The 19821-nt window shown below is 37.3% G+C and overlaps 1 protein-coding gene across 1 annotated transcript in view; it reads right to left on the reverse strand.

Moving 5' to 3' along the window:
• The window catches only part of COL4A5 (collagen type IV alpha 5 chain), a 295836-nt gene that overhangs the window by 113349 nt on the left and 162666 nt on the right, over positions 1-19821 (reverse strand). Inside the window, exons 11-17 of the mRNA XM_036016745.1 lie at positions 6125-6160; positions 5998-6039; positions 5731-5823; positions 3084-3137; positions 2931-2987; positions 2628-2672; positions 185-238 (exon numbers count right to left, since the gene is read on the reverse strand). Coding sequence (XP_035872638.1) covers positions 185-238; positions 2628-2672; positions 2931-2987; positions 3084-3137; positions 5731-5823; positions 5998-6039; positions 6125-6160 — 381 coding nt within the window. The remainder of the gene's footprint in view (positions 1-184; positions 239-2627; positions 2673-2930; positions 2988-3083; positions 3138-5730; positions 5824-5997; positions 6040-6124; positions 6161-19821) is intronic.

Here is a 19821-nt window from a genome sequence, read left to right on the forward strand (position 1 = left end):
CAATGGATGAAATCTTAGAAGGGGGAAAAATCAAAAGATGGATAAAGAAGGTATGTTTTGAATATAAAAGGTAGTTATTGAGAACTTTTTCGGAGAACTTTTTTGTTTATAAGTCAACATTGGGAGAGAAAAGAATTATGTTAATGGGAATAAAACTAGTTACTTCAAATTTTAAAATTCTTACCTTTTCTCCAACCCTTCCTGGTCCACCAGGGTAACCAGGATCACCAGGCAAACCCTTTAAAACAGAGGACAGAGTAACATCAGCAAAAATGGTGGGGTAAGGGCCACCTTAAAAACCTCTTCTCCATAAAAATGGCTAGAGTCAACTTTTTTAGAACACCAGAAATTAACCAAAAGCTTGGTTAATTTATTGAAAGGAAGCATTTATTGAAAATGAGTAGCATTTTAACTTCCTCTATTCCCATCACCAGTCCTCAGCTCCAGAGTAGCCTTGAAAACAAATAGCACTTAATTAAGGTTAAAAACGGTGGCCTGGCAGCAACTGGAAGGGAAAAAAATACTGAGTTAGAGCTTCTTCAAAGCTCCTTGCCCAGAGAAGTGTCATTAATTCACTTGGCTGGTGGTTCCCTAAAAGACCCAACTAGCAAAACTAACTTTGTTTGACCTAACTTGAGTTCTCTCAGTACAGAGAACAGCCTTTTCCCTAGGGAATATCTGTACAAAACAATAAGGCAAATTGTTGAATATCACGGCTACCTAATCATGAAACAAAGAAGCCAGAAACTGAGGTGCTGCATTTACCTCCTCTTATGTCATTTTATATGTTTAAGTCATTTGTGAATCTGGAGTTTATAAATTGAGGACTGCCTGTTTAGCAAAATCACATGTAAATAAATTTACATGATTTTACTGCTTCCAATTTCTAGTCTAGATAAGAATACCCTCTTTCCTTTGGAATTCTCTCCAAATGTCATCAAATTTCCTGTCATTGAAAACTTCTTTTAATATCTACTTTGGATGCTCTTAATAGTAAGGGTGCTTGAAATATGGTTGCTGGACTCACATGTGTTACATTTTCTTCTTTTTGCAGTAATTAGAATTATCTGTCAAAACTTTTCCTGAAAAAACTTATGCTAACACAAAAATTTATATGTGAATGTTTTTAGCAATTTTATTCATAACGGCCAAAACCAAAGATGACCAAAATATCTTTCAATAGGTAAATGGATAAACATACCCTGGTATACCCATACAAACTAATACTACTCAGCAACAAAAATTATTGAACTATTGACATGCAGTATGATATATTATGCTATGTGAATGAATGCTGTTTCAAAAGGCTATAAAACATATAAGTGAAATCATATGGTATTTGTCATTTTCTGTCTGAATTATTTCACTTAGCATAATACCTTTTAGGTCAATATGTAAAATCTAAAGAGCAAAATAAATGAACAAACAAAATAGAAACAGACTGATGGTTGTCAGAAGGGAGGAGGATTGAGGGACTGGGTGAAAAACACAAAGGGATTGAGAAGTACAGATTGGTAGTTACGAAATAGTCATGGGGATGTAGAGTACTAGGAGCATAGGGAATATAGTCAAAATATTCTAATAACTATGTATGGTGCCAGATGGGTGACTGAAGTATTGGGGGGAGTACATTGTAAAGTATAATTGCCTAACCACAATGCTGTGCACCTGAAACTAATACAAATTACTATTGAATGTAAACTGAAATTGAAAAATAAAATTTAAAAACTGCTATATACAATATGATTCCATTTACATGACACTTTGGAATAGGCAATATTATAAGGATAAAGAACAGATCGATTTTTGCTGGAGGCTTTGGATGGAGTGGTGGGAAGGGGATGACTATAAAAAAAAGAGTGTGAGGAAACTTTTGAGGGAGGTGAAATTGTTTATGACTATGGAGTTGGTTATACAACTGTATGCATTTGTCAAAACAGAACTGTACTCTAATAATGGTTCATTTTACTGTACACACATTATATCTCAATAAATCTGACTCAAATATATATGTATATATACATATATAAATACAATGGAATCCTACACAGCCATAAAAAAAGATGAAACACTGTCATTTGCAAGAGCATGGATGGATCTAGAGAATATTGTGCTAAGTGAAATAAGTCAGTCAGAAAAAGTGAAGATTCATATGATTTCACCCATATGTGGGATATAAAACTAAAAGCAATAAATGGATAAACAAGACAAACAAAAACTCATGCACACAGACAACAGTGTGGTAGTTACCAGAGGGAAAGTTGTAGAGAGTAATAAAAGATAAAGTGGGTCAAACATATAGTGAGGAAAGGAAATTTGACTTTGGGTCATAAATACACAGTGAAAGATACAGATGATGTATTATAGAACTATACACTTGAAACCTATAAAATGTTATTAACCAATGTTACTGCAATAAACTTAATAAACTTAATTAAAAATAAAATAAAAAGCAGATTTTGGTTTTAAAAAATATAAGTTAAAAACAGAGGAATATCAAATTCATATTCAAAAGAGAAAGTAATTTCCATTCATTTAAATTATTTCCAAATATAAGCTTCTTTGTGATCCTGCTTTCTGACCTTGTCTTTTTTTTTTTTCTTTTGAGGGGAATGGACTTTACTCACTGGAATTCCTGGTTGGCCATTCTCTCCATCTTTGCCTGGTTTACCCTATAGAGTTCAAAGAAATTAAAGAATAAAAATTTGTTATTTAGGAAGTATGAGGTTCAAGAACCTAACAATCTTTATTCCTGCCTTGGACTAAATTAAGTGAAATTTTAGTCTCCAATATCATAATAAATAAAATAATATTTTATTCAATTCTGACATTTTGAAACAATGAAAGTAGGATGTAAGAGGAAAGAATAAAATTATACACACACATATTTAAAAATTTTTGCTAAGTGTATTAGTAATTATAATACTTACCCTTTTGCCAGGCTCTCCTTGCTCACCCTTCTCCCCTTTCAGACCACCTGAAGGACCCTGTAAACACAAAAATAGTTTTACATTGCTTCATGGAATACTATATAACAATACTAATTTACATTAAATGATGCTGAAGAATTTTGGGTTACTTACTGGAGCACCACACATCCCTGGAGGTCCAGGAGGCCCTCGGTCACCAGGAAGTCCCTATGCAGTAGTGGGGGAAAGGAAAGCACTATTAATACTGTTAATAGGCCCTGGCTGGTGTGGCTCAGTGGACTGAGCATGAGCCTGTGAACCAAAGGGTGGCAGTTTGATTCCCAGTCAGGGCACATGACTGGGTTGCGGACCAGGTCCCTGGTAGGTGGTGTGCAAGAGGTAACCACACATTATTTCTCTCCTTCTCTTTCTCCTTCCCCTCCCCTCTGTCTAAAAATAAATAAATAAAATCTTTTTAAAAATACTGTTAATAGTACAGTTAGCTAGAAATGTTTTTATCACACTGAACTATGATGTATGTAGTATTGCCAAAGATAAGAGGAGGTTTCTAATTCAAAGTTGAAATCTGCCAGGCAAAGGGACCTAGAACCATTTTTGCTAACTTATTTTATTTATTATTTCTTTTTTAACTTTATTTTTATTGTTAACACAATTTTTAAAAGATTTTATTTATTTATTTTTTTAGAGAGGGGAAGGGAGGGAGAAAAAGAGGGAGAGAAACATCAATGTGTGGTTGCCTCTTATGCACCCCCTTACTGGGAACCTGGCCTGCAACCCAGGCATGTGTCCTAGACTGGGAATAGAACCTGCCACCCTTTGATTCACAGGATGACACTCAACCACTGAGCCACACAAGCCAGGGCTGTTGACACTATTACAGATGCTCCCATTCCTGCTCCTATGCCCCCATCCCTCCCTTCCTTCTGGCGATCACCATACTATTGTCTGTGTCTATGGGTTATGCATATACGTTCTCTGGCTAATTCCTCCCCTTTCTTTCATCCAGGCCCCACCTGTGTTGCCTCCCCTCTGACAGCTGTCTGGTTCCATGTATCTATGCATTTGCTTCTATTTTGTTCATTAGATTCCACATATAAGTGAGATCATATGGCATTTGACTTTCTCTAATTGGCTTATTTCACTTAGCATAATAATCTCCAGGTCCATCAATGTTGTTGCAAAGATAAGAGTTCCCTTTTTTTTTATGGCTGATTAGTATTCCATTGTGTAAATATACCACCACTCTTTTATCCACTCATATATTTTTTAAAGATTTTATTTATTTATTTTAGAGAGAGAAGGGGGGAGAGAGAGAGAGAAAGAGAGAGAGAGAGAGAGAGAGAGAGAGAGAGAGAGAGAGAGAGAGAGAGAGAAACATAAATGTGCGGTTGCTGGGGGTTATGGCCTGCAACCCAGGAATGTACCCTGGCTGGGAATCGAACCTGGGACACTTTGGTTCCCAGCCCATGCTCAATCCACTGAGCTATGCCAGCCAGGGCTTATCCACTCATATATTGATGGGCACTTAGACTGTTTCCAGATTTTGGCTATTGTAAATAACAGTTATGAACACAGGGATGCATATATTCTTTCAAACTGGTACTAATGTCAATTGATTTTTAGTGTATATTCAAGCCAAGTTTTGAGGTAAGTAACAAACAAGATTTACAATAAAAATATTAATAATTTTATCTTCTTATAAAATGTTTTGTGAAAAGCAAGTGTCTCTAAAACCAGGAGATGTGAGGGCTATATACAATGTATCCATTTTGGCAGAGAATTAAATGATCCAATCCATATTGATGGTAGAGTTTCAGTATAATTTGTCCTTTATTCTTAACTTCCTTATTAGCCTTTAAGTAACCCAAATCCATTGTACTAAAATATGTACTAAACAATACATAAAGTATGTATTACTTTAATACATAATACATAAAGTATAATAATAATAATAAAGTATGCACTGAATAAATGCACATACTCCATTCAAGGGTGGGCCACTATACTATACAAGACATTTTTGACACCCTTATCTACTACAAAAGAAGCACTATTTAAGGTAATTATTTCTAAACATAACAAAGGTTTATAGAGTAACACCATCTTTTTCCTTGAATATTAATGAAATGTAGAGAACATAGTCATCTAAGACCATTACAATCCACCTTTCCATGACCTAATTTGTACATGAATGCATTACTCATGATAGACAAAAATGGAAAAAATCCAAATGTCCATCTATTGATGAATGGATAAACAGAATGTGGAATATGTATACAAAAGAATATTGTTCAGCCATAAGAAGGAATGAAATACTGATACATGCTATGACATAGATAAACTTGAAAACATTATATTAAGTAAAAGAAGCCAGGCACAGAGACCACATATTATATCATTCCATTTATATGAAATTTCAAGAATAGGGAAATCTACATGGAAAAATGTAAACTAGTGGTTTCCTATGGCTGGAAAGTTTGGGGGAAAATGGAGAGTCACAACTAATAGGTATAGGACTTCCTAATGGTCAAGGGGTAATGAGAATGTGATAAAATTAGAGTGTAGTGATGGTTTCATTACTCTGTAAATATACTAATAAATGTAACTATATATTTTAAATGGGTGAATTTTATGGCATGTGCATTATATATCAATAGAGCTCTTTAAAATGTAATTATCTCAAATTCTTATTATTTTGAAAATACCTTCACACAACCATATTTCCCTTATAATGCATTTTAATGGAATAAATGCCACTTTCATAATAAATTGTTCATTGTATTCCTCTCTGTATACTCACCTGATCTTCTTTCTGAAACTCTGTATCAACTGGTCTTTTCTGCTCACTGATCTGGCCAGGTGGTCCAGGAGGGCCCCGAAGACCTTGCTCACCCTATTTGCAGTATAAAACAAAAAAGCAAAAAAGAGGAAAGTGATATTTCATAATTTATACAGACAATAATATAACATGCAAACAAAGTCAGAGGCAAGAAGCAAAATGACAAGTTCAAATGACTATGGAAGGAGAAAACTTAAGGCTGAATGATCCCCTTTTCTCTTTACTCACCTTTTCACCCTTGGGTCCTTGAAAATTTAAGCCCATATTCCCCTGAAAGAGAGACATTTTGGTTTAATATCTCATTGACAATAAAATAAGAATTCACACACAAAAAATGTAAAGAAAAAGAGAATACCTTTGGTCCTGGACATCCTGGTGGACCAAGAGGGCCCTAAGATTAGAAGACACAGAAAAGGAAGCAAGTATAATATTAATAAGACTTTAAAAAATTTATTTAGTTTCATAAATGTGAAGACTGAATAGCTCTTCAAAATAATATTTCCTGTTTTTTCTCATTGCTTTCTAGTCAGACACACATTTTAAATGATTTAAACAAAATAGATGAATGTGGAGACTCCTCATGAGAGGATACCAGTGGGATGCTTAAAACATGCAAGGGTGGGTAGGGACAGAGGATAGCACCAGTGCCAAATATAAGTGCAAAGGTTAATGTCAACACACATCAGTTTTCTCATATCAGAATTACAGGTTAATTTAAGTAGCAAAAGACAATTAATTCTCTAATAACAGAAAGAACATTTTTAAGGGATTTGTCACTACTTGAATAAAGACTGAGTAGCATTCTAGATGTGATCTTTGTGTCATAGTTTTTTTTCTTTCATTTTCTTTTTTGATGTTTTGCTCCCCTGAGTGTACACTTAGCTGTTAGTATAGTCTCATAAACATTAAAATATTTTAACATAGTGCTGGTATCTGTTTTACCATGTGTACTTCTTCTACATCACAGTTATTAATTTGTTTAGAGTTTTATGAAATGTGGTGTAGTTTTGATTGATGAAAGCAATTTTACAACTATGTGCATACAAAACCAAAATGGTTTCATGAATAAATGTTATATTGAAATTCATATTAGTGACTTTCTTGAGAATTGAGAGAAATAGAGACCAATTTAAAATGTCAACACGTTTGGGTGTCCGCTTCCCCCTGCGCATGGGTGAAACACCTAGACAATCTTTTGAGGAACAGTGAACAGCCAACCATAACCCAGCATATATGAAGACTGGAGGCCAAAAATTGTAGAGGACATTGAAAAATCAGACAGTAAGGAGAGTGCTTCAGGACAATAAGGTCCCTGGCACCAGCATGGGGACCAGGGCAGCTATGGTCCCAGGCCTGGTACCCGCGGGATCTGAGGAAGATTCTTAGGAGACAGCCAGCTCAATGGCTCCCTTCCCTTCCAAACAAGGTTTGAGCAGCACCTGGATGAACCTGGATGCTTGAAGTCACAGAGGGGGAATAAGGATGCAGTGGCAAACACACAGGGGAGGTGTGCACCCACTGAGACTGTGGACACCAGCTGGGAAGACTTGGGCCACGAGGGACCCTGACCCGGATAGTCTGAAGTCTGGTTGGAAAGTTGGGCTGTGCATGTGGCCAGGTGCTTGTTTGGAGCACCAAGCTTAAATAGGAGGGATTTTTCAAAAAGAGAAATAGGAAAAAGAGGCACTCAGTGGCTGTTTAGCGAATTCTCCTGTAGTAGCCACGCAAGCCTCCTGTGCCCCTACCCTGACAGCTACAGCAGCTGCACTCCTGCTGTAGCAGTAGAGGCCATGCACTCATACCTGAAGCCCTGGGGCATGGTGCACACATGAACCTGAGTCCCAGTGGCTGCCAATCCATCCCAGCAGTGGAGGCCAAGTGCCCATGCCCTCAAGCAGCTCAAGCATGGTGCACACCAGACCTCCCCCACCCAGAGGCACCTCACACCCAACCCCAGTGCCTCAGGCTTGAGCTTACATCCACAGCAGCAGCCACAGCAGAGCCCCCGCACTGCAGGGCCAATTGACTCTCTAAGAGGAAGGCAGAGATGCTCCCACAGAGGAGAGCTGCAGGGCTCAGTAGTCAGCAATCCCCAGAAAGACTTAACTCAATTGGGGGGCTGAACTATCCTAAAGAAACTCTGAGAGTCCCTAGCATCCAGGGCAGCAAAGAGCAAGAAAGTGGTGTGTGAGTTGCACCTAAATGGTGCACCTCCAGGACAGTGCAACTGGTGGATTGAAGGCCTATGCTGGGTGCAGAAGGGCACTGGGGGCCCTGCAGCAAACTGAAGAACTGGGTTGGAGGCAGGGAAACTGTGAAGAATGATGCTAAGGAAGGGAAAAAAGCAAACCAATCCCCTCTCAGCCTCCTGCATCCAGGAAGGCCAACAGAACTGGCTTAGTCATTTTAAAGCCAGCAGGAAGATTTAAAAAAAAATTCCTTCTTCCTTCCCTTCTTTCTTTTTTTATTCCTTCTTCCTTCCTTCCTCTTTTAAAAAATTCCCACAAGTAAGACAATAAAACATGGAACTGTGAAAAGACCAGAGTTGGACCCAAAGAGGGGTAATCCCAACAACTGAGACAGTGAGACAAATTTCACTTTGCTACTACACAGAACTTGCAAGTCATTGCATATTTGTATTATTATTTTTTCATTATTCTTACATATTTTCTTTTATTAGTATTTTTTAAACTTTTCTTCTTTCTGTTTAGTCTTCTTTGCTTGGTTTGTTCAATTGCATTGATTGGGTGGTTTCCCTTGTCCTCTGTTTCATAGTGTATTTCTAATTTTTTGTCTTTCACTTCACTTGTGCTCCAATAGTACACTACTCTAGGTCCTGTACTTCCTATTTTATTATTCACATCACATAGATTCTGTCATATGATTGTTGCTCCATTACCATTGTAAACAATTGCTGTTCCGCCCACTTGTAAATACTACCCAGCACCCCTCTCGAACCTTAGCCCACTTCACTGTTTCCTGAACTTTATTACTGTTGTGGTTAACTCTATTCTCTAGCACACTACACCAATTTTCTTTTTTTTTTTCTTTTAATGGTTATTCAAGTACAGTTTTTGCCTTTTCTCCCCAGCCCAGCCCACACACCCCAGCCCTCCCCACCTCCCTCTGGTTTCCACGCCCCCATTATTGTCCATGTATCCTTTACTCTCACTTTACCTCATAATCTAACACCCCACAAGCTCACTGCTTTCTAGATCCAACTCACGATCCTTCCTCCGCTAATAAAAGTCTTATCATTCTTTCAAACTTTATGAAAAGTGGCTAGTTGTGTAAAATATCAGTTAACACTATACATAGCCAAAGGATCTCCTATCTCTTCTCTATGGCTTGGTACTTTATATACCATAGAATACACTCCTGCTGTCTTAAACCATTTTGCCTTTGACCTCCAGCTGATCACAAAAAAGAGTAAGTTGGAGATGTGAACACAAGTATACCTTCTGGAAGAGGAAACCAAACAACAATTGAACCACCAACAGATAACAACAGAAGAAGGTGAAAGAGGGAGTGGAAACCACACAAACATCAGTCCAGGTCATATCTGGAAATACATCTAAATAGTGGAAACACTACCAAGTGCAAACAACTGAACAAGAGCAAGAGAGAATCCTCAAAACCTTGTACACATGGAAGAACCAGCTTCAACACAACTTGCCCTCACCAGCACAACAAAATACAAGAGGTGGTGAACAGAGTGACTGTCAATTAACCAGCTGGTGGGAAGGACCCACCAAAGAAAGACCCAACAACAATCAAAACCCAAAGACAAACACAGAGCCAACTTAAATGACAGCCTAAGACCAGTGAGCTTGGGAGATCAAGGAGACTGCACCACTGAACCTCACAGGTCTTCTACCACAGAAGTTCACACCACAAACCCAGGGAGTCAGAACAGATCAATTTAAGAAGCTGAGGCTAACAAGAAGAGTCTCACAAACAATGGGAAGACAAAGAAACAATCCCTAAATGAAAGGAAAGGAGGTAGCCTCAGAAAGAATGCTAAATGAAAAAGAGGCAATTCAACTATCAGATATTGAGTTCAAAGCAATGATTATCAGGAAGCTCAATGAGCTCACAATGAGCTACCAGAAACTACAGGGAAACTACAATGAGCTCACTGAAAACTATATCAACATGAAAAAGGAAATGGAAACTCTCAACAAGGGCCAAGAGGAAATGAAGAACACAATTTCTGAACTGAAGAACACAGTAGAAGAAATCAAAACCAGGTTAGATGAAGCAGAGGATTGGATGAGCGAGCTGAAGGACAAAGTAGAAAAAAACACCCAGAAAAAGCAAGAAAAGGAAAGGAGGCTCAGAAAGAATGAAGAGGGGTTAAGAGAATGTAGGGCAACATGAAATATAATAACCATATAACAGGGATAACAGAAGGAGAAGAGGAAGAACAAGGGATAGAAAACCTGTTTGAAAAAGTAATGATGGAAAACTTCCCTAATTTGATGAAAGAAAAAGTCACACAAATCCAGGCATCACAGAGAGTCCCAATCAGGAAGAACCCAAACAAGCCCACTTCAAGACACATCATAATTAAAATGGTAAAATTCCAACACAAAGAGAAAATCTTAAAGGCAGCAAGGGAAAAACTGGAAGCAACATAAAAGGGAGCCATGATAAGACTAGCAGCTGACTTCTTAATGCAAATGCTCCAGCCAGAAGGGAATATCAAGAAATACTCCAAGTAATGAGAACCAGAGGCCTGCAACCAAAACTAAATTATCCATCAAGGCCCTCAAAAAAAAAGGAAGGTGAAATGATGAGCTTCCCAGACAAACAAAGTCTAAAATAATATACCTCCTCTAAACCAGCTCTGCAAGAGATGCTAAAGGGACTGCTTTAAGAACAGGAAGAAAAAGAGTGAGAGAGAGAGAGGAACACAGGTACGAAAAAAATGGCAATGAATAAGTACCTATCAATAATAACCTTAAACATATATGGATTAAATGCCACAATCAAAAGACATGGAATAGCTAAATAGATAAGAAAGCATGATGCACACACATGCTGACTACAAGAGACCCACCTGAGAACAAAAGACCTACACAGACTGAAAGTGAAGGGCTGGAAACAAATATTCCAAGCAAAGGGACAGGATAAAAATCCAGGGTAGCAATACTCATCAGAAAAAATATGCTTCAAAAAAAGAGCCATAAAAAAATAACCAGAAGGTCACTTCATAATACTCAAGGGAAGAACCCATCAAGAAGACATAAAATTATAAATATATAAGTACCTTATACAGGAGCACCCAAATACATAAAGAAAAACTTGGAGGACTTCAACAAAGATATTGAGAGCAAGAAAATTATAGTAGGGGATTTTAACAATACACTATCAAATGGACAGATCTTCCAAACAAAATATCAACAAAGATATTGTGGCATTGAACAATGCCCTAGTTCAAATGGACTTAACTGATATATATATATATATATATATATAGAGAGAGAGAGAGAGAGAGAGAGAGAGAGAGAGAGCGCGCGCCTTTCACCCCTAAAAGCAAAATACACATTTTTTTCAAATGTACATGGAACAGTTTTAAAGATAGACCACATGATAGGACACAAAACAAGCCTCAAAAAATTCAAGAAAATTAAAACGATATCAATCATTTTCTCTAACCACAAGGGACTGAAACTAGAAACCAACCTCAAGGGAAAAACCCCAAAACACGCGAACTCTTGGAGATTGAATAGCATGCTATTAAACAATGAATGGGTCAAGAATGAGATTATGGAAGAAACCCAAAAGTTTCTGGAAGCAAATGAAAATGAACTCACAACAACCCAAAACTTATGACACATCGAAGGCAGACCTAAGAGGGAAGTTCATAGCAATAGAGGCCTACCTAAAAAAGACAGAAATATTTAAAATAAATAACCTAACACTACATCTAGAAGAACTGGAGGAACAACAACAAAGACAGCCCAGAGCAAGTAGAAGACAGGAAATAACAAAGATTAGAGCAGAATTAAATGATATAGAGACTAAAAGCACAATTGTAAGGATTGATAAATCCATCAGCTGGTTCTTTGAAAAGATAAACAAAATTGACAAGCATTTAAGCAAGCTTATCAGAAAAAAAGAGAGAGGACACAAATAAACACAATCAGAAATGAAAGAGAAGAGATTACAACTGATACCACAGAAATACAAAGGATGAACAAAATCATTACAAAAACCGTATGCCAAGAAATTTGAAAACCTGAGTAAAATGGACAAATTTCTAGAAAAATATAATCCTCCAAAACTCAATGAAGAAGAAGCAGAAAGCCTAAACAGAACAACAAGAGCTGATGAAATTGAGGCAATGATCAAAGAGCTCCCAACGCACAAAAGCCCTGGACCAGACAGTTTGACAGAATTTTGAAAAGCATTTAAGGAAGAGCTAACCCTTATACTTCACAGACTATTCCAAAAATTCAAGAAGATGGAGACTCCCAAACTCTTTTTATGAAGCTAGCATCATCCTAATAGCAAAACCAGGTAAAGACACAGCAAAGAAAGAAAACTTCATGCCAATATTGCTGATGAACATAGACACTAAAATCGTCAACAAAATATTGGCAACCTGCATCTGGCAATATGTTAACAAGATTATACACCATGACCAAGTGGGATTCATCCCAGGGATGCAAAGATAGTACGATATTGGCAAATCAATAAACATTACACATGACATAAACAAAAGCAAAGAAAAAAGCATATGGTCATATCACTAGATGTGGAAAAAGCCTTCGATAAGGTACAGCACCCGTTTATGATAAAAACACTCAGCAAAGTGGGAATACAGGGAGCGTTCCTCAACATAATAAAGACCATATAGGAGAAACCTACAGCCAACATCATACTCAATGGGAAACAACTAAAAACTTTCCTACTTAGATCAGGAATAAGACAAGTTTGTCCATTTTAACCATTTCTATCCAACATAGTATTGGAAGACTTAGCCACAGTGACCAGACAAGAAAAATAAACAAAAGGCCTCCAAATTGGATAAAAGGAAACAAAACTGTCATTGTTTGCAGATGACATGATAGTGTATATACAAAATTCTATAGACTCCACCATAAAGCTGCTTGACCTAATAAATGAATTTGGCAAAAGAGCTGGTTACAAAGTCAATACTCAGAAATCAAAGGCATTTTTGTATACCAACGATGAAATATCATAAATATAAATCAGGAAAAAATCCCATTTGCTATAGCAACAAGAAAAATAAAATACCTAGGAATAAATCTAACCAAGGAGATAAAAGACCTGTACTCAGAAAACTATGCAACAGGGAAGAAAGAAATTAAGGAAGACACAAACAAATAGAAACATATACCATGTTCATGGATCAGGAGAATTAACATCATCAAAATGTCCATACTACCCAAAGCAATTTATAGATTCAATGAAATACCTATTAAAGTACCAATGGCATATTTGACAGATATAGAACAAACACTTCAAAAATTTATTTGGAACCATAAATGACCCCAAATAGCTGCTGCAATTTTCAGAAAGAAAAGCAAAGTAGGAGGGATCACAATACCTGATACCAAACTGTATTACAAGGCCACATTAATCAAAACAGCCTGGTACTGGCATAAGAACAAACACATGGACCAATGGAACAGAACAGAGAGCCCAGAAATACACCCATGTCTCTATGGTCAATTAATATTTGACAAAGGGGGCAGCAGCATAAAATGGAGCAAAAATAGCCTCTTCAACAAATGGTGTTGAGAGAGCTCAACAGCTACATGCAAAAAAGCGAAACTCGATCACCAGCTTACACCATACACAAAAATAAATTCAAGAATGATAAAAGACTTAAATAGAAGTCATGACACCATAAAAGCCCTAGAGGTAAACATGAACAAGAAAATCTCAAACATTCCACGCAGCAACATCTTCACTGATATGTCACCTAAAGAAAGGGACATAAAAGAAAAAATAAACAAATGGGACCTCATCAAATTAACAGCTTCTGCATGGCTGAAGAAAACATCATCAAAATGAAAACAGAACTAAGTGTATGGGAAAACATATTTGCCAATGACACCTCAGACAAAAGTTTGATCTCTAAAATACATAAAGAACTCACACAACTCCACTCTAGGAAGAAACAAAACTCAATTTAAAAAAAGGGCAAAAGACTTGAACAGACACTCCTTCAAGGAGGACATACAGAGGGCCCAGAGATATATGAAAAGATGCTCAGCATAACTAGCCATCAGAGAGATGCAAATTAAAACCACAATGAGATACCACTTCACATTGGTCAGAATGGCCATCATAAACAAATCAACAAACAACAAATGTTGGAGAGAATGTGGAGAAAAGGGAACCCTAGTACACTGTTGGTGGGAATGCAGACTGGTGCACTCACTGTGGAAAACAGTATGAAATTTCTTCAGAAAACTAAAAATAGAACTGCCTTTTGACTGAGCAATTCCACTGGTGGGATTATATACTAAGAGCAGTGAAACACCAATCCAAAAAAAACCTATGCACCCCAATGTTCACAGCAGCACAATTTACAATAGCCAAATGCTGGAAGCAACCTAAGTACCCATCAGTAAATGAGTGGATCCCAAAAGTATGGTACATTTAGAGAATGGAATAGTACACAACAGATAGAAAGAAGGAGCTCCTACCCTTTGCAACAACATGGATGGAACTGGACAGCATTATGCTAAGTGAAAGAAGCCTGGTGATGAGGGACAAATACCATATGATTTCACCTTGAACTGAACATAATCAACAAAAGAAAAAAGCAAACAACCTATAACCAGAGACACTGAAATTAAGAACAATCTAACAAAAGCCAGATGGGAGTGGGAAGGGGACAATGGGGGAAAGGATTTTTAGGAACAAATATAAAGGACACATGGACAAAACCAAGGGGGAGGGTGAAAGCAAGGGAGAGAGGTGAGTGTGACTGGGGTTGGGGGGAGTGGTTGAGAGAAAATGCAGACAAATGTAATTGAACAATAATAAAATAATTAAAAAACTAAAAAATATATTAGAAAAAAATAAAATAAATGTCTACAGTTTTGAGGATCCAAGAGGACAGTAGAGCAGGTGGAAGGTTCATTAACCTTGTTCCAGGACCAAACTGGACCTACAGTTAAATTATAGAGAAACCATCCTCAATAACCACTGAACAGAAGTTGGAGAGAAGCCTTACAACTACAACAAGACTGGCAGGGAATGCAGAGGCAGGAGAAGGCTGAATGGGCTCTGGCAGGTGACAGCTGAAATGCTGGAGGGATATTTAAGCAGCCAAGAGGGCCCTCCCTTTGAAAAGGGGCAAACGCCAAGCTGGGCTCCCCTGATGCTGATGTCTACAGCATCAGAACTGGGAAAAGAACCCAAATATCTGGGAAAAGCAACAAGGTTTCTGTCCATCAGAGAGAGATGGCTAGAGATGCTGAGAGCCTCTTAAAAGGCCAACACTCATAATTTCATTTGCAGCCATTTACCCTGAGCTCCAGCAGAGGGATGGCAGGGTGCACTAAAGACATGTAGTGGCTCTGGGGAGTGAACTGAAGGAACAGCTACCAAAATCCCTGTGCTGAGTTATTCCCTATACTGCAGAAGCCATCTTCCTCTGGAAGAGCCCCCCATCCATGTGGCTTCAGCCTGAGGGGAAGCAACAGCTCCACCCATGAGAACCCTTCTTGCCCCACCCTGTAGAGCTTAAGCAGACTGCAGATGAGTACAGCTGGAGGCACTTTCAGTGATTAAGGCTGACAGAAATCCTGCAGGTGAAGCGGGATGGATCTATAGGAGCTTTGATACTAGCTGACTTCCCCCAGGCCCAGCGCTGGTAAAAGCTGGCTTCAATGTGTAGCCTAATTCTTTCTATACACACTTAAGTCCCGCAGAGCGAGCCACACAAGCTGTAGATCATTGATAGCCCCAAACTGGTTGCCCAGAGCTAGTCACAGGCAGCATCTGACATAGGTCTGAACCAGAGTCTTTGTAGAACTATCTAATACATAGAAACAAACATAAAGAGGCAGCCAAAATGGGAAGACAAAGAAATATGCACCAAATGAAAGAACAAGAGCATTTCCCAGAATAAAAACTAAATGAAAGGGAGGCAAGCAATTTATCAAATATAGAGCTTAGAGTAATGATTATAGGGATGTCCAACAGCATGGACAAAGACATAGAAACCATAAAAAAGGCCAGTCAGAAATAAAGAATGCAATATCTGATATAAATAATACACTGGAAGGAATAAACAATACATTAGATAAAGAAGAGGATTGAACCAGCAATTTGGAAGAGAAGGAAGAAAAAAAACACCCAGGCAGAGCAGCAAAAGAATGAATAAATTAAAAAGAATGAGGAGAGCTTAAGAAACCTTTAGGACAACATGAAGTGTAATAATATCCACTCATGGGAATACCAGAAGGAGAAGAGAATGGGCAAGGGGTTGAGAACCTACTTGAAGAAATTATGACTGAAAACTTCCTTAATCTGGTGAAAGAAAAAGACACACAAGTTCAGGAAGCACAGGAAGTCCCAAACAAGATGGACCCAAACAGACCCACACCAAGACACATCATAATTATATTGGCAAAGGTTAAAGACAAAGAGAGAATCTTAAAAGCCACAAGAAAAAAAAAAAAAAAGATTTGCTACAAGGGAGCTCCCATAATACTATCAGCTGATTTCTCAACAGAAACGTTTCACATCAGAAGGGACTGCCATGAAATATTCAAAGTGATGAAAATGAAACATCTACAATCAAGACTACTTTACCTAATAAGGGTATCATTTAAAATTGAAGTAGAACTTAAGAGCTACCCAGACAAGAATAAAACTAAAGGAGTTTATTACCTCCAAACCAATATTACAAGAAATGTTCAAAGTCCTGCTTTAAGAAGAACAAAAAACCCAGAAGAACATAGTTAAAAGAATAAAATGGCAAAAATATACACCTATCAATAATTATTTTAAATGCAAATGGTTTGAGTGATCCAAGATAGCAAAGGAGTAAATGAAATCTGCACTAACGTCCTCCCAGGACCAATATGCACTTACAACTAAATTGTACAGAAATCATCCTGGATAACCAACTGAACATTAGCTGGAGAGAAGCCTTACAACCACAGACACTAAAAAGTTTTTGCACGGCAAAATCATCAACAAAATAAAAGACAATCCATAGAATGGGAGAACATATTCACTGAAATGTCTGATAAGGGGTTAATACACAAAATTTATAAAGTACTTACAAAACTCAACACAAAAAAGTCCCCCCAAATTAACAAATGGACACAGGACCTGAATAGACACTTTTCCAAAGAGGACATATAGATAGCCAATAGACATATGAAAAGATGCGATCTTTTCAACATCACGAATCATCAGAGAAATGCAAATTAAAACCACAATGAGATTATCACCTCACACCTGTCAGAATGGTTATCACAATATATCAACAAATAACAAGCGCTGGCGAGGATGTGGAGAAAGGGGAAACCCTTTGCACTTTTGGCAGGAATGCACAGTGCAGCCACTGTGGAAAGCAGTATAGAGATACCTCAAAAAATTAAAAATGGATCTGCCCTTCGACCCAGGGATCCCACTCTGGGAACATATCTGAAGGAACCCAAAATACTAATTCAAAAGAACACAAGCACCCCTATGTTCACTGCAGTGTTATTTACAATTGCCAAGATATGGAAGTAGCCTAAGTGTTCATCAATAGATGAGTGGATAAAACAACTATGGGAGATTTACACAATGGAATACTACCCTACCATAAAAAGGAGAAAATTTTATCCTTCGTGACAGTATGGATGGACATGGACTACATTACGCTAAGTGAAATAAGCCAGTCAGAGGAGGACAAATACCATAGGATTTCACTCATATGTGGATAAACTGAACTTACAAACAAAACAGAGAAAGACTCACAGATGGGGAACAGATGACAGCTAGTGGGTTGTGGGGTGGGGAGGTTAGGGGGTAGAGGGATTGAACACTAAGGGAAAAAGGACTCATGGATATGGACAACAGTGTGGTGATTGATAGGAGGAGAGGGTATAGGAGAACTACACAGTAATGGAAAAATATAATAAAGATTATATATTTAAAAAATGTAAATATCTTAAATGCCCAACAGCATGCACAAAGACTTCAAAAGACATAGGACAGCTAAATGGGCAAGAAAACAATATATATATATATATATATATATATATATATGCCATATACAAGAAACATAGCTGATAACAAAAGATACACACAGACTAATAATAAAGATATGAAAAAAGATATTTCATGGAAATAGAAATAAAAAAAGTTGGAATAGCAATACTTGTATCAGCAAGATGATATAATCCCAATAAACATATGAACTCAACATAGGAGCACCTAAATATGTAAGTATATCTTTCTTTTATTTTAAATCTTCACCTGAAAACACGCTCACTGATTTCACAGAGAAGAGAAGGGAGGGAGAGAGAAGAGGAAGGAAACACTAATTCAAGAGGGAAACACCAACTGGCTGTCTCCTGTATATGCACCCCATCTGAGGACCAAATCCGCAAACTAGGCATATATCCTGACAAGGAATCAAACTTGTGACCTAGTTTATGAGACGATGCTCCAACCAACTGAGCCACACCAGCCTGGGCTGTAAAGCAAATCTTGATGGGGGGGGAGAGAGGTTGACAGTTATACAGTCATTGTAGAGGATTTTAACACCTCACTTACATCAAGTGATAGATGTCCCAGACACGAAATCAACAAAGAAATGGTGGCCTTAATGACACAATAGATCAGACAGATTTAATTGATACCTTTACAACATTTCACTCCAAAGCAGCAGAATATACATTGTTTTCAATTGCACATGAAGCACTTTCCAGGACACACTACATGCTAAACCAAAGAAACAGTCTCAATAAATTTAGGAAGACTGAAATCATGTAAAGTATCTTCTTTACCATAATGGTGTGAAAGTAGAAATCAATCACTAGGAGAAAACTGAAAAACACCCAAAGACATGGAGGCTAAATAACATATTACTAAACAATGAATTGTTTAAAAATAAGATCCAGAAAGATATGAAAGGATACTTTGAAACAAATGAAAATGAAACCACAACAATGCAAAATTTATGGGACAGAATGAAAGCAGACCTATCAGGGAAATTCATAGCATTACAAGCCTACCTCAAAAAACAAGAAAAATCTCAAATAAACAATCTAACTTTATATTTAAAACAACTTGAAAAAAGAACAATAAACAAATCCCAAGTGAGCAGAAGAAAGGAAATAAATACAAAACATTGGAGAAATGTTTTTAATAAACATTAAAAACTAGTGCCTAAAAAGCAAAAACTAGATAAATGAAACAAGATCTAAGTTCTTTGAATAGATGAAGAGGACTGACAAAACTTGAACTAGACTCATCAAGGAAAAAAACAGAGAGGACCCAAATAAGTAAATCAGAAATGAAAGAGGAGAAGTAACAATTGACACCAAAGAAATATGAAGGATCACAAGAAAATGTTATGAACAACTATATGCCAACAAACTGGACCATCTGGGCATATAGGATAAATTCCTAGAACCATACAGTCTTCCAAAACTGAATCAGGAAAAACCATATATGAATAGACAGATTACAACTAGTGAAACTGAAGTAGCAATAAAAAAATCTACACCAACAAAAGTCGTGGACAGGATGGTTTCACAGCTGAATTTTACCAAACATCCAAAGGAGAACTAACACCTATTCTTTTCAACCATTTTCAAAAAAATTCAAGAAGACAGAAGACTCCCAAGCTCATTTTAGGAGGTCAGCATTATCCTAATTCCAAAACAAAATAAAAACAATAGAAAAAAAATTATAGGTCAATATCTCTGATGAACTTAGATGCTAAACAAAATCCTTAGACCCTCAACAAAATATTAGCAAATCTGATCTAGCAATAAATTAAAAAGATCACACATCATGATCAATTAGTATTTATTCCAGGGATGCAAAATCAGT

The sequence above is a fragment of the Phyllostomus discolor genome, chromosome X (genome assembly GCF_004126475.2).
Source record: "Phyllostomus discolor isolate MPI-MPIP mPhyDis1 chromosome X, mPhyDis1.pri.v3, whole genome shotgun sequence".
NCBI lineage: Eukaryota > Metazoa > Chordata > Mammalia > Chiroptera > Phyllostomidae > Phyllostomus > Phyllostomus discolor.